This window comes from Ambystoma mexicanum, chromosome 13 (assembly GCF_040938575.1).
Source record: "Ambystoma mexicanum isolate Mex_15411 chromosome 13, UKY_AmexF1_1, whole genome shotgun sequence".
Classification (NCBI taxonomy): domain Eukaryota; kingdom Metazoa; phylum Chordata; class Amphibia; order Caudata; family Ambystomatidae; genus Ambystoma; species Ambystoma mexicanum.
This window is the reverse complement of record NC_090938.1, coordinates 749201340-749215795: the sequence shown is the minus strand read 5'-3', so window position 1 is coordinate 749215795 and position 14456 is coordinate 749201340. Positions and strand designations below refer to the sequence as shown.

At 47.4% G+C, this 14456-nt stretch overlaps 1 protein-coding gene across 1 annotated transcript; it reads right to left on the bottom strand.

Annotated features, from left to right (window-relative positions):
- Window positions 1–235: 235 nt before the first annotated feature.
- On the bottom strand, window positions 236–13878 carry LOC138521893 (TNF receptor-associated factor 3-like). Its single transcript, XM_069635054.1, has 7 exons — window positions 13148–13878; window positions 9932–9986; window positions 8279–8377; window positions 6805–6978; window positions 4799–4870; window positions 4568–4654; window positions 236–2944 (listed from the first exon to the last, which is right to left on the bottom strand). Exons 1-7 carry the CDS (start codon window positions 13294–13296, stop codon window positions 2078–2080), a joined length of 1503 nt encoding a protein of 500 aa, XP_069491155.1. The 5' UTR covers window positions 13297–13878; the 3' UTR covers window positions 236–2077.
- Between the last annotated feature and the right edge of the window lie 578 nt (window positions 13879–14456).

The window sequence follows — 14456 nt, the reverse complement described above, 5'->3', positions numbered from 1 at the left end:
CTTGCTAATTATTGGGGGAAGTGGTGCGGCTTCAGCAGCTGGCCCGCTGGGGAGGCATAAGGTGGTGATGACCTTGATCTCAGGACATGTGTGTGGACCTTACATGCACACGGTGTACAGAACCCTTGCTGCAGGCAAAATCTAGGATGCCGGCCCCCGCGCCCCAGGCATTTATAAACACCCCAGGCCCGCTCAATCAATGTAACCATTCATTATATGATTGACAAAAAACAACTTCCAAAATAAATTCTATTTTTATTCATCAGTTGGAGCATGGACAAGTCAACAGATGACATGACATAAAGATCATTGCAAAATAAATACGCTTTTAATAAATAGATCACATAAATAAAACTTCACAGAATACACTGAGAGGAGCGTCTCCATCTCATGTGTGCAGTGAGAGACACGTGACTCGTTGAGTGAGGGCATGCGTCAAAGGATTTAAATGCACAGTGCAGAGACTGCTTTCTGAGGAATGTCCGAGGTGGCAGGAGGGATACAAAGTGCTACATTTTTCCTCTGAAACGCATCTTTAGTTGGAGTCTTTTTTTGTTGTTGACCTTTTTCATATTTTGGCAGCCGGTGGGGCATGTTTTCACTACGTCACGTGTCTCTCCTCACATATTCGGGGATTCTTTCTTTGCGCCCTCCCTTTTCCGATTCCGTGACTACACAGTTCCAGAGTATTTCCAAGAGGAAATCCATACATTAATTTCTAAGCGGAAAATTGCGATCTTTTTGTATAATCTAAATACTGGACAGGACAGATAGTCTGTTTCAGAGCTTTCTCTGCTTAACATTCAGACACAAAATCCTGGCAGAAAATCCCTTTACATGGGGTTTTTCCCGACACTCTTTTCAGGATTAGGACCCAGGTGGGAGAACAAGCTCCATTCTGTCCTGAATTTGGAATTCATTTCTCACCCAGAACTTTCTTGTAGTTATGAACGTAGGGGGTGGGCATGAGGTACACAAGTCAGGGTGAGAGGTGTTAGACCTCAGTGCAGTTTCAAGATACCTTTCAAGAAAGAAATAAACATTAAAAAAAAAGTGCGGCAGTACATTTTAGTGCATGTGTACTCACTGGTGGCCCTCGAGGACAGCGTCATGGCGAGATTTCAATTTGACAAATATGATAGGAGCTCCTCTTTTAGAGCCACCGCGTGCAGATATATCTGTTGAAGTCGCAGTGTGGGACCCTGACCGCAAAGTTTGATTGGGTCCTCGAGGTCAATCAGTGTGTGACCCTGATAAGTCTAAGTAAACTGAGGTAGCATTTATGAAAGAAAAACCCACCAAAGGGCTGGCACCCTTATCAGGTCACTCCAACAAGGAACTGTGAGCGTACCCTTGATGGGTGACGAGTTACTCAAAGCCGGTAAGATAGCTAAGTGGGTTCAGCGCCCGCTGCTGCGATCTGAGCATGATCTGCTCGTCGCAGGTTTGAATCCCGGCAAGACCAACTCAGCCTTTCATCCTTCCGAGTTTGATAAATGAGTACCAATTTCAATTGGGTGATAATGTATGTAAATATGTGCACTGTAAAGCGCTTTGGATTAAGGCGATATATAAAACAGGTGCATTTGTAAAGCGCATGTTCACCCCCAAAGGGGCATCTTGGCGCTAATAGCAAGTTTATTGTTACCCAACTTAATGGTACTAATGTTATCGATTGCGGAAGGATGAAGGACTAAGTGGACCTGCTGGGATTCGACCCTGTGACCAGGAGGTCTAACACAGGCCCCTGTAGTGGATGGATTGGTCCACTGAGCCGCAGACCCGGCTATATAAACAAACACATCATTATCATCATCACCACATCAAAGTAACGTGGAGGGGTTCTCCTTCAAGTCTCATAGTTCTCGGTCCATTTATGGCAGCTGTACTCGTCCCACTAATACACTGGGCTGGCCCCACCCACTTGCTTCACGGGTCCCAATGCATCGAGACCCTCTAATCCCTCCAAGCCAGTGCATTGCTTGAGTTGGTGATGATGCTGCCCGTGTCATATCCCATTGGACCCATCACTGGTGGGTCACCATCTTTCTCACATTTGAAGCTCGGAATCAAGAGTTCAGACTTCAAGACCCGATGGGTCAATGGCCACTTTGATATAGATAGTGTCATTTTTGAGGTACGGGCTTGTTGAGGCTAGCAGTTGGCTGTGCTTGAGGAACTGGGGACTGCCGCTGGCTACGTTCATATGGCTCTTGGGCTTGTGGAACGATGCGCTCAGGATGTCGGGCACAAAGGACTCCCGGAATGGCTTCTGCTGTTGGGTCTGGTCCAACACCAGAAAGGTAACCTTTTGCCGAAAGGGCCACCTCAACACATCATCATAGTCCCCCCGCATGAGCACCAGAAACAGGGAGACATGGGTGCCCTTGCCACTTCCATCACCATTGGGGTAGAGGCGGCAGCAGAGCCGATAGCCAAAGGGGTGGGTGCAAAAGGCCCGCGAGTAGTAGGAAGTCCGCTGCTCAGCTCGAGCTGTCCTGAGAAGGGAGGAGACATTCTCAATCTTCCAGACTAGAATCCCGTTGGAACTGACAGGCTCCTGAGACCCAGGGGCATGGCTTCCCCGGCTGCTTTGGAGGCCCTGGATCACTTTCTCATACTCAAGGCACTTGTGCTGCAGGGCCTCCATGGCGGCCAGCTGCTTCTGGAGGTCCAGGCCTAGAGCGACCACCATCTTCTCCAGGCCCTCCACCCTAGGGTCCCTCTGCTGCTGGTGGCAGGCATCCGCACTCTCCCCGTTGGTGGCCTTGCTGACCAAGCCCGTGAGTGAAACCATCTTGTCCATGACCAACTGCTTGAAGGTTGTGTTCACCGCTTCTTGCCGGTCCAGACGTGAGTGAAGGTTGTAGACCTCAGAGAGCAGGGTCATGAGGTGGGGCTCATTGGCTTCCTTTGTGTGGCTGCTAAGAGTTGCTTTATTTGACTGCGGAGAAAAAGAAAGGGCACATTAATTTAATATCACTTGTACGAATGGAAACTATTGAGTCTTGCGTCTTCTCTGGATCGGCCGCACCAGCTATAGGTGCCTATTTCTCACCCCCACATGCAGAAAATATATTTTGTGCCGTAATAACCTGTGCTGAGAGATATATGAAAGATGTTTTATTACTGCTCTGCATCTTTACGTTAGTAGTTTGGGTGGTGTGTTTATGTTGTGGTGTTAAATGTTTTTACCTATAGAGTAACAGGCCGGGAGGAGAGTTGAGGGGCAACGCAAAGCAAGACGCAACAGAGCAATATGGGCTCGAATCCCGGTCCCGTGCTTAGAGGCTGGCCTCCGGTAAGCATGCTATAAGAGATTAAAGTAACACTAAAAATAAGGTGATAGGTGTACATTGTATGTCTGTTTGTTATGTGTTTGTAAATGGTGTTTGGTATGTGTTAGTAAAATATATGTTACTTTTAGTTATGTTTAATGAGATGTTAGGTATGTAATAATGGGTGTTGCATGTATATGTGTATGTATGCATTTGATATACACATATTGCATGATGACTGTAAGTAATATGGAAGTATGTGTTTGTTAAATGTGTGCTATGTGTAAGGGATATGTAAGTGATATGTAAGTATGTTTGTATAAGTAGACATTTTATGTATTACATATGTGTTATTTTAAGCTATCCCTACAAGTTGGTGTGTTTGTGATATGTGCAGTTGTATGTATGTTATTACATTAGCATGTATTGTTGTGTTGTATAGAGTATCATTGCTGTGTGTGCTATTTGTAGTTGTGCATTGGTGTTTAGTGGCTGGTGTGGGCGCGTGTTTAGTTATGCGTATGGTACGTACTGTATAGATGGTTATGCTGTGGTTATGCATTATTAGCTTGTATGTTGTATGTGTAATATCTACTTGTGTCGGTGTTTCTTATGATAGTATGCTATGCTAAAAGTATGTTCCTATTATTTGCATATCTTACTAAACTCAAGTTTTATAGAGCACAGAATCCCAGGAGAACAGTCTCCATCTGACATCAAGCCTCCCGACCTATACAGACCGCAGGCCCCCGAGCACTCTCATGTGGGTTTAACTAGAAGGTACACATTATGAACCCTGCGTAAATGAAAATGGGCTGTTTTTCCTCCTCTTCCAGGTCTCTTACCCCCTTGCTCCCCTATCTTTGCGGAGACCACCAACTAACATGAGGCCAGGAGCGACTTTCTACACATGCCATTTTGTGTGTCGGTTCCTCTGGAATATACAACTGGAATGAACATTGCCCGAGTGCCACGGGGGAACTTCAGTTTTAGTAGTGCTGCCTCTGGCTTGTTAACTGGTGTCTTCTGTTACTGAGTTTGCAGCAGTGTGTGGTCATTCATCAAAAGGGCCCTTGGTCGGTTACCATACCCTGTACCCTCACCCACACCCCTTGAGGTGACAGTTCACTGGCATGCTCTTACGAACTGAAGGCACACCCTAACAATCCGTGCAGATTTCTTCCACCCCCAGCTTGCAAGACTGTTCTGGAGTCATTCAATAAAAGAGGGTGCCCTCCTACATAATTCAAAATTTCTATCAAGACGCATAACTATGTAATGATACACACCTTGCCCTGATTTTCAGCTGTTTCCGTTAGACATTGAAGAGAAAGCCGCGGATGTTCTGAGATCATGGAACAGGACCCTGACAATAGCTGTAAAGAAAAAGATTTAGGGATCAATGTTCTCTGTCTTTTACAAAGACTCAGCCTATCTGAGGTATGAGCAGAAACATGGATCAATGTACTTTTTTGCCGCTCTGATAATACAATATGTTGCGTGTGGTATCTTGCCCTTACCTCAGTTTTCATTGTATTTAATGGGCCACATAGAGAAATATCCCTCTTTTCAATGGGGCTGCATACATGATCCTATGGAGAAAACACAGCAGCATTATAATGGAAGCCTATTCTCCATCAATATCCTATTTTTATTTAATTACAGTGTCATAAGTATGTCCCACACTGGACACATATTTGGTAGTGTATAGTAGGAAAGAGACGGGTGCAGCTAGTTCCCAAGGTTACTGTGTAGGAGGTGTCAGGTTCCCTTGGAGTGTACAAGTATTAGCCATTCAGTAGTGAAAGGCGTGAGGGTGAAATTTGGTAATTTCAGTGACACACTTCTGTAAGACTTTTGTTGTGAAGGGCTCTGTCAGAGATGGTGATATTGTAACGCCCATGTAAGAAGGTGTGAGGGCCCCAACACTGAAACTGACATCTTGAATACACAGGTGTATAACGTGTGAGGGTCCCTACATGGCTGATGAGTGTGAAGTGCAGGCACAGAATGTGTGAACATCCTAATTCCTGCAGATGATATCAGAGATGATCATGTTCAGAAAGCGTGGGCCACTCTGGAGTGAGGCATATCTCGGCAGTGCGGTGGTGCCAGAGGTGTGACGCTCTCCAAAGTGATGAATGTGTACGAAAGGAGTGTGTGTGGCCCTTAAACTATGGCTGACATCACAAATGTACAGGTGCAGGATGAGAGCTGTGCAGTTCACTGTGCGTGATACCTGTGATCAATGTGAAGGTGTAGGGAGCCAGCAGTTGAGCGGATATCAGCAATGCAGAGGCGTGCGAGGTGTGTGATGTTCTCTGGCAGGGGTCAAGTCCTAAAAATGTAAGTGTGGGGACTCATCAACAAACGCAATGGGATGTGCCGTTGCCAGAAATTAGCACATGAAGGTGAAATATGCACATTTCATTAAATTGGCTTTGCATAACCACCCAAATTGAACAGGACGAATCGCATTTGCCTTTCATAAAATCAACACACACACAAAACCAAGAGCGGATATCTTCTTCTAAGAATGTTTTTGAAAACGTTAAGAGATGAGCATGTTTTAGACTCAAACAACCAATACAAATGTTTTCCCTGGGACTTGCAGTACCTAAATGGGACATTTCACCTTTAGTTGTTTGTTATTTGTCATCGGGTTACATAGTGTAGTGGTGAAGTGTCTGGTCTGCATACCTGAGGACTGCGGTTCGATCCCAGAGGTCGGCTTTAATTCATAAATTCAAAGAGGACATTAAATGTTTATCATTTTAGCTGGCGGGACTGAGTCCACCCTCTGAATAAAGTGGGGGAACTCCGTCCCCCCGCGTGTACCCTCGACTTGAGCCCTGTTCTCTGGATGTGGTGTTAGGGATGAGCGTGCACAGAAGCAGTGGTGCCCCGAAACGAGGCCTGATATCAGCAATATGCAAATACAGAAGGTGAGGTGTGCAGTTCCCTGGGAGGGAGATTACATATAAACAGGAGGAAATGGGGATCCCCAGAAGTGGTATCACTGCCACACTGGTACAGAAAGAAGTTGTCAAATGTACGATTGAGCAGTGCCTTGAAAATGTAATATTCAAACACAACACCAATCAAAAGCCATGAGGCTTGCTAGCACATTCGGAAGTCAAGTGGGGTGTTGCTAGGTCTGTAAAAGATCCGGGGCTACGCTAATGTCAGGACTGTCGGGTCTCGGGGCTAGCTAGCCTTTTGGTTGTAGCCCCTGAGCTTCTATCTAGGGCTACACCCAAAAGACCCGGAGCTATAGCCCACCTACCCCTCCTCCCCCCTAGTGATGCTGGATTACAGAATCATAGAGTAAGTGACTTTGAGTCAACTGTACAGAATTAGTGACAGAGAACCTGTATATAGTCGGCCGACCCTTATAACCTTCCCGCTAATCCTATGATTAGAGTCTACTCCTAAGCATTCTCATGTGTGCGGTTCTTTGGAATAGTCATCATATGTGTTTCAGACCATGCCCTGGTGTAATGCCCCCTTACCAGCTGACGCATACCTTGAGCAGAGTCAAAGAGACGGAGGAGGAGCATCGCGGGCATGGCACCATCCTCCACTGGCACTCCTCGAGCAGATGCATCTTCATGCCCTTCTGGGCGCCGACGAAGCCACACCCAAAGGTGGCATTGGGGCAGGGTTCAGGAACAAAACTGCACTCTTGCTGATGGGTGCCCTGAGGCAAAGAGGAGACAAAAGCACATGACAAGGATCAGTTTTCTGATGGTGTGTCCCCGTTCACCCCTTTGAGTTCATTTCAGTTTTTTGAGGGTGTGTCCCCATTCACCGCCTTGATTTTATCAGTTTTATGAGGGTGTGTCCAGTAGAAATGGAAACAATTTACTGGGGGAACTGTCACCTCTTTGGAGGGGCAGCACTGTGGGAAGGAGGGGGTGGGGCCAAGGGGTGTGGGTGCTGGCCAGGCTGCGCAACACAGTATCTCTTCATAGAACCCAATTCTGGAAATTTGCATAAAAGCAAAGAGCATTATGGGAACATCAAAATGGTCACAATTTTAAATGTTAAACATGTCTTTTTATAGTGATTCAGTAAGAAACCCTTTTAAGCAAATAATGGACTCTTCTGTTTTGATTGGTCACAATATTCACACCAATAAAGAGATGTCTGTAAATTGCAGGATATATATATATATATAGCATTGTGGACGGCTGCAACACTGTGTGTGAGGCTTTGCCAGTGTCTGTATGCAGTGCAGAGACTTCTGACAGCTTGTTGAAGAGTGAGTTACTCATACACGCAGGGTTATTTGTACTCTTGTGCAATGTGGGTAGCCCCAAATTTGGTGGAAAAAAATGTTTTAATGTCCTGCAGTGGGGAGGCAGCCTGCTGTGGGTGAATATGGGCAGAGATTTCAGCCTGCGTGTGCTAATGGTGGAATAAATTCTGAAGCTGTTGGTAAATTTCTGCGGGAGCCCCTGTGGCACCTGCTTTTTGAGGTGCAGGATCTGGGACAGTCATGTGCTAGTCCCTGGGTCTGGGGGACAGAGCGCTGCTCTGTCTTGTTTCTGCCCATTCCCTGTGCTGGTGTGTCCCTGTTCACCAGTAAATGTATTCGTTTTATGAGCAGGGGTGTTGCTAGGTATGGAAAAGATCAGGGGCTAAGCTAATGTCGGGCGGGATTCGGGGCTAGCTATAGCCTCTTGGTTGTAGTCCTTGAGCTTCTATCCGGGACTACAACCAAAAGACCCAGGGCTATAGCCCCCCCCCCCCCCCCCCCCAGCGATGCCTCTGTTTATGAGGGAGATTCCCCTTTCCACCCTATGCATTGTGTCTGTAGACCTTCCCATCACTATAGCTGTAGGGCGTACTAGAGTAAGCCCTGAAGGGGATGCCCCAACTGCACTGTGTTATTGTAAGCCCTGAAGAGGGGCCCTTCCTGCCACCTTCATGCAGGTATGACTATAGGCCTTCGAGGCTCAGCGTGAGGAACCACGGCGTAGCAGAAAGTCACTCACCAGGTACACTTTGAGGAGTCCTTGCCAGCCGCAACCGGTGTGTGGGCACTTGACTTCTGTGGCCAGGGTGTCATTCTCCGCTGCTCTGTCGTTGTGGAACTGGTGAGAAGGAGAGAAGGGTGCAGGTTTAGAAAATGACTACAATGTTGCAAGTTTAAAACTCTGTCAATGAGGAATACTGGGTAGGATTATATATCACCCCTTCCTTGCCTCATGCCCCCACTGAATGCTGGAGGGGGCGCCTTCTGTGTGATATGGGGTTTATTTGGGGAAATTGACAAAGGTTTCTATATCTATTCAAGGAGAATAGCCGAACCTAGGTTGAGCTTTTCGACCAACGGCCCTTTGAATTATGGGCCTTGTAGTTCCGTCTTAAAGCACTGTAATTATGGTACTACATGTCCCAGCATGCAGTTATGTTGACTAAAACAGAAGTGGTTGAAAGTGTCACACTGGACACTTGGGTCCTTGTGAGTTATGTAACGTTAAACGAGAGTGTGTATTATACATGATTCGAATGTTAAGTGTGAAAACTCCAGACAGCTCCCAATTTTCAGTTTACGCACGTGGACGTGCCTGACATATGCCCTCGAGAGCGAAACCACAATTCCGAGAATGCTAGGCGTTGAGGGCCAAAATGCCAGAAGAGCTGACTACAGGGGCGGCTGGGGCAACCCCTTGCTTAGAGGAAACCCACGCGACTGCTTCCCTTATGGGACAGCACGCCACGTGGCTGGAAATTCCTCAACCCGGCACGTTTCGGACTGGAATCTCCAGTCACAGAACCCGCTTTCCTGAAACAGGCATGACTCGGCAAACTCGGTGTAGGGACTCAGTGAGGAGATCTGGGTTCCGGTGGCCACTGGGTGGCGCTGTGGCACGCATGCGCGGCTCGTTCACTGCAATGGCCTGTTTCCTTCCTGTCTCTGGAAGGAAGTGATAAAAAGGTGAGGAAAGAAAGGAAAACGTGAGAAAGGAAGGGAAGTGGGTGAGCTGAAGGAAACAAAGGAAAGAGTCCATGAAATGCAGGGGGCAATAACAGTGCAATAGGAAAGATGAGTGAGAAAGAAAGGAACAAAGAGAGCAGAGATTGCATGGAAGGGGAACATGATATGAGAGGTTATTTATAACGTGCTTATGGAGGCTTCTAAGCGCGGACCTGGGGATCGAACCTGTGCTGCTTTGGTCATCTTGCTTCCAAGGCGAGCACGTTGCCTCTGAGCTATCCACCCGAGAAGGGTCGTTATTTAGTAATGACAATGAATGGAATTAAACGGTGAAAGCGAGCAATCACAAGGGACCGGTGTGAGCTTTTCCACCAAGTTTTGAGTGGCACATGACCTGAATGGAGGCCACCATGCTAGGAATTTTTATTTTTGGAGATAGAGTTTTTGAATGGCACGCGTGACCTGTGGTGGCACACAAACTTTGCAAAACAAAAAGTACATTTTCTCCTTTGTGCCTTTCTCGTGCAAATAGGCAATGAAATATTTCTCTGTTTAGTCAAGTCTTTTTTTTAGCATCTCCTTCACCATACCTGATTGCAACCCTGACACCCCTCTACCTGCCCCCAGGGAGCTAAGCCATCCTTCTCATGCATTAGTTCCCTCACAGACTTGAGTTTGAGTGCGGGTTGAGGGTTGGCGCTCTTACCTTCTTTTGGGTCAGCCTTTCTTGGCACACGAGGCAGTTCACCTCCTCCTCTTTCCTGCGTGGGGAGACACAGAAGAAAAAGACGATTAGACAGGGCAAGAAATGTAGGGCAGCGAGTGGTCATTAACTCCTCGCCCATCACCACCACCCTAACACCCAGGCATTCCTTGCAACTCACCCCGGTTCTTTTTACAGTTGAATAGCTGCGGTTGGGGAGTGTACACCCTATCGCTGCAGAACCTCATTCTCAACTGGTTCCGGCGGGAAGGTAGACTTAAGTCAGCAGGCCCCATAAAAGGCAATTGAGAATGCAGTTGGCTTAAGTCAACGGGTTCCGAACAAGAGCAGAAGTCATTTGAGAATGCGATTGACGTAAGTCAATAGGCCCCATACAAGGCAATTGACAAGAATGAGGTTGGCTTAAGTCAATAAGCCCAGCAGAAGCCAGTTGAGAATGAGAATGACTTAAGTTGACTGACCCAGCAGAAGCCAGCTGAGAATGAGGTTGACTTAAGTCAATAGGCTCCATACAGGGCAATTGACAAGAATGAGGTTGACTTAAGCCAATGGGCCGGGTACAAAGGAGCTGAGAATGAGAATGAGGATGACTTAAGTTAGCAGACCCAGCAGAAGCCGGTTGAGAATGAGGTTGACTTAAGCCATTGGGCCGGGTACAAAGCAGCTGAGAATGAGGATGACTTAAGTCGACTGGCCCAGCAGAAGCCAGTTGAGAATGAGGTTGACTTAAGCCCATGGGCCATGTACAAAGCAGATCAGAATGAGGACGACTTAAGTCAACTGATCAAGCAGAAGCCAGTTGAGAATGAGGTTGACTTAAGCCAATGGGCCGGGTACAAAGCAGATGAGTATGTCTTAAGTTAACTGACCCAGCAGAAGCCAGTTGAGAATGAGGTTGACTTAAGCCAATGGGCCGGTTACAAAGCAGATGAGCAGGACTTAAGTCGACGGGCCGAGTAGAAGCCAGTTGTGAGTGAGGTTGTACAGCAATGGGGTGTACATCTCTAAAATGTGTCCCAGCTGGTCTGTGCTCTCCTGGGTACACCTGTTTGTTCTGGTGCACATCAATAGTCGCACTCCAGAAGGGCACCTGAAGCCAGTACATCTCAGTGGACCCCATTAAAATCCCACCACCATAGGGAACCGCTGAGGTAGTTAAAAACGGGAAGTGGTCCAAACACGACCCATTCAAAATGGTGAATCATTTGAAAGCGATGAAATTGCAGCCCCCCAACAGAATCCATGCAGTCTACCCACACTGTGGAGGCACCACCTCCACCACCACAGCCCCCTGGGCTACGGGTGTCAGTCTGCACACTCGCCTCAAACTCTCGCTCGTTGCATGGCTGACGACATCACAAATGGACTCCTACTGGATAACACCAGCATCGCCATCCATGACATCACAGCTGAGATCCAAAAGGCATCACACATGTCATCCTTTATGTCGCATCACCTGCTACTCCCCACCCCCACCCCCTCACACGACCCGTTATTGGAGCCGTCAACTGAAACAGTGATGGCATGGCGTGAGACGTGATGTCGCGGCGGCGCCATATGCTGTGGAAAAGTGATGTCACTAGTGATGCCATATTTTGTGATGTCGTCGTGGGACCCACATGCAGTGTTTTCAATGATGTCCTTTGTGGGGCCACATTCAGGGTTTTCAGCCATGATATCAAAGACATCACTGGTGCAGTGAATGGCAGCGTGTAGGCCCCAATCACAGCAGAGTGGGACCCAAGTGGTCTACAAAGCTGGAGAGTATTTTCAGTGAATCATCGCTACCCCCAGCCGTACAGTGGCGGGGCGGGGGGGTGGGGGGGTGCGGTCGAGGATGTTGCTGGGAACCTCTGCTTCCTGTACCTCAAGAGTGGGAGATGTGCACGGTTTGTTCGCTCAAGCGCTGGAGCGCGCATCTATTCTTAAAGTGGAATTCTTTGTTGGGACCTTGAGTTAATATGGAGAGATCTCCAACACCAACAACTTTGTCACATGTTTAATGGTGAAATATTTTGTCAAGTAAATATACCGTTTTTTTTGGTCCCTTAATTGCTCATTGCTTATCAAGAAGTGAGCCTCCCTTACTCGAGTTTCCTACCACTTCCTGTTACCAGATGTGACTAAGACAAGTAACGACGCGGCCTTTCATTATCACATCATATTTTCTTGTGCACTCGTGATGTTCACAGTATGTTACTCTGCTCTTTGCCTTATTTCAAGACAACATTTTTTTTCAACTGTCTCTCATGTTCATGATGTGTGCTTGTTTGACACACACAAAAAGAGTTTGCTGCCTTTTTGTGAAACTTTACATTTTTTGCGCACTAAGTGTATTCAAAGGAACCTGCCTGTGTCAGTCAATGACTACAAGCTGGTGACTTTATCTGTGTATTTTGTGTTGTGTGGTTTTGAATCTTAAAAGTACATTTGTAAAAACCAGATGACTTTTTTTAAGCTCACATTACTTTGCATTTTGGGGCTTGTATCCCTCCACTCACGATGTGGGCTACGCTCATTCTCTTGTTAATTAACATATTTCCATAAAGGATTTATATATTTGTCACGTTGGTTTATTTTGTGATTTGTGTGCTTTTCAAGTCCTCTCTATGAAAGACATTATTCTTGAAAGCCAAGCATTAACACACATTTCTACCAGCTAGACCTCAGAAAATAGGTTTTCATGTGCCCAGTTTGCAGGTTGTTGTTGTCTATTCCAGGCATAACAACTTAACTAAAGTGTGTGATCCTGGACAAATAGCTCTATTTCACTATGCCCTATCTACTGGAGATGTAGTGCAAACTGCATAAGTCTGCGTTTTGCACCCAACAGAGGATGATCTAACAATAATTATTAACAAAACAGCAATAGCTATTTCAACCCATATACAAATAAATTACCAATGCTATACTTAGTTGCAATCACTTTTTCAGATTGCTATATATGTTTATATAATATAATTTAATTGTTAACCTGGATATGGGGCAAGGGTATGTTTTGAGCACCTTTGGGAAGAGTTAGATTTGCAGCGCGGGCCGCAGAAGTCTCATGTTTTTTTTTATTTTCCAATGTACATAACTTGCCAAAGATCACACACCCTTTCCAGCAGAGCAAGGACTGAAACCAACAATTCAAATGGAAACCACATTTCCCTCTGCCAACACCGTTTAGAAAGAGAATCCATTCCCTATGCTCACCTGAAGAGCCCCTGCACACAGGTAGCGCAGTATCGGTGGCCGCACTCAGTCTGTTTCGGCCGGATAAGCAGGAACCCACAGGCCGAGCACTGCAGCCCGGAGCTGGGCGCAATGTTCAGGGGCCGCGGTGGGGACGCCAGCGCCACCATGCCAAGCCGTGATTTCACCTTCTGTTTCCTCGCTCCCTCCAAAATTGATGGCGGTCAAGGTGCTAGTTGGGCGAATGACAAGGCCTTTAGCGTCAAATGATATCCTTCGTTGATGCCAAGCGATATCCTCCTTTGACAGCACGCAATATCCTCCTTTGACGGCAAGCGATATCCTCCTTTGACGGCAAGCGATATCCTCCTTTGACGGCAAGCGATATCCTCCTTTGACGGCAAGCGATATCCCCCGTCAATGACAAATGATATCCTTCTTTGACCACAAATGAGGTCCCTCTTTCAACGACAAAAAATATCCACTTTAGATGAAAAAGGAGGCCAAGGCTATAGGCTTCTATGAAGATAGTTGTGGCTAGGCCAAAAAGGACACTTCCTGTGAGCGAATCGGCGTCAAGAAGCAGCTAAAACGCTGCTCAGTGGCCGAGTTTCTTGTTGCTTGTGGCTGAGACCTGCTCGCCTGACAGTGGAGTGGAGGAGGCTGGGCCCCGGCGGCTTTTAAGAAGGCGTGAGGCGCCGGATTTCGCAAGCGGGGAAGTTCTCTGCGTCACCGGCCTGTGTAGTGCCGGGCCATGGGCCTTTGTTTACCAGGGGACGGAAGTTCTTCAAGTACATCCCGTACTGCGCAGCGCCCCTCCCCCAGCCGGAGCCAATTTCTCGCAAGGAAATGCCTTTTTTCTGCCTGTTTGACAGCCAGCCGTGGGACCGTACATTTTGTTGTATTTTCGGGCAAGAGCGGCTTGCCCCGCGGGGTTGGGGCGGGTAATGAGCGTGCTTTCTGGAACCGCAAGTCCCTGGGTGTACGTGTGAGTCACAGATGCAGCCAGCCCCAGCCGTGCCCTCCTCCTCCGAGACACTGGAGACTTTCATGGGGGCTGCGAGCAGCGCCAGCCTGGACACCTTCCTGTCCTCCCCCAGCGAGTCCCTCCATGGAGGCTTCCCGTCACCTCATCACACATGACCGCGGAGGGAGCCGCGTGGGCCCAGAACTCCCTCCAGGCGTGCTCTCTTGCTTTCTCCCCACCTCTCTTTTCTAGATCTCTCTCTTCCACTCTTCATATCTTCCTCCCCATCCATCATCATCACCCATCAGTCCATCATCCATCCCACATCCCTCCACCCACCCATCTATCATCCATTGCACCTTC

What these genes read in the sequence shown, in the direction of transcription:
- LOC138521893 (XM_069635054.1), bottom strand. Translation starts at nt 13,296, where the DNA reads ATGGTGGCGCTGGCGTCCCCACCGCGGCCCCTGAACATTGCGCCCAGC. An exon ending in GACTCCTCAAAGTGTACCTG is followed by an intron (nt 6,979 to 8,278) that starts GTGAGTGACTTT and finishes TCTTTGCCTCAG; the next exon opens with GGCACCCATCAGCAAGAGTG. An exon ending in TCTCTTTGACTCTGCTCAAG is followed by an intron (nt 4,871 to 6,804) that starts GTATGCGTCAGC and finishes TTTTCTCCATAG; the next exon opens with GATCATGTATGCAGCCCCAT.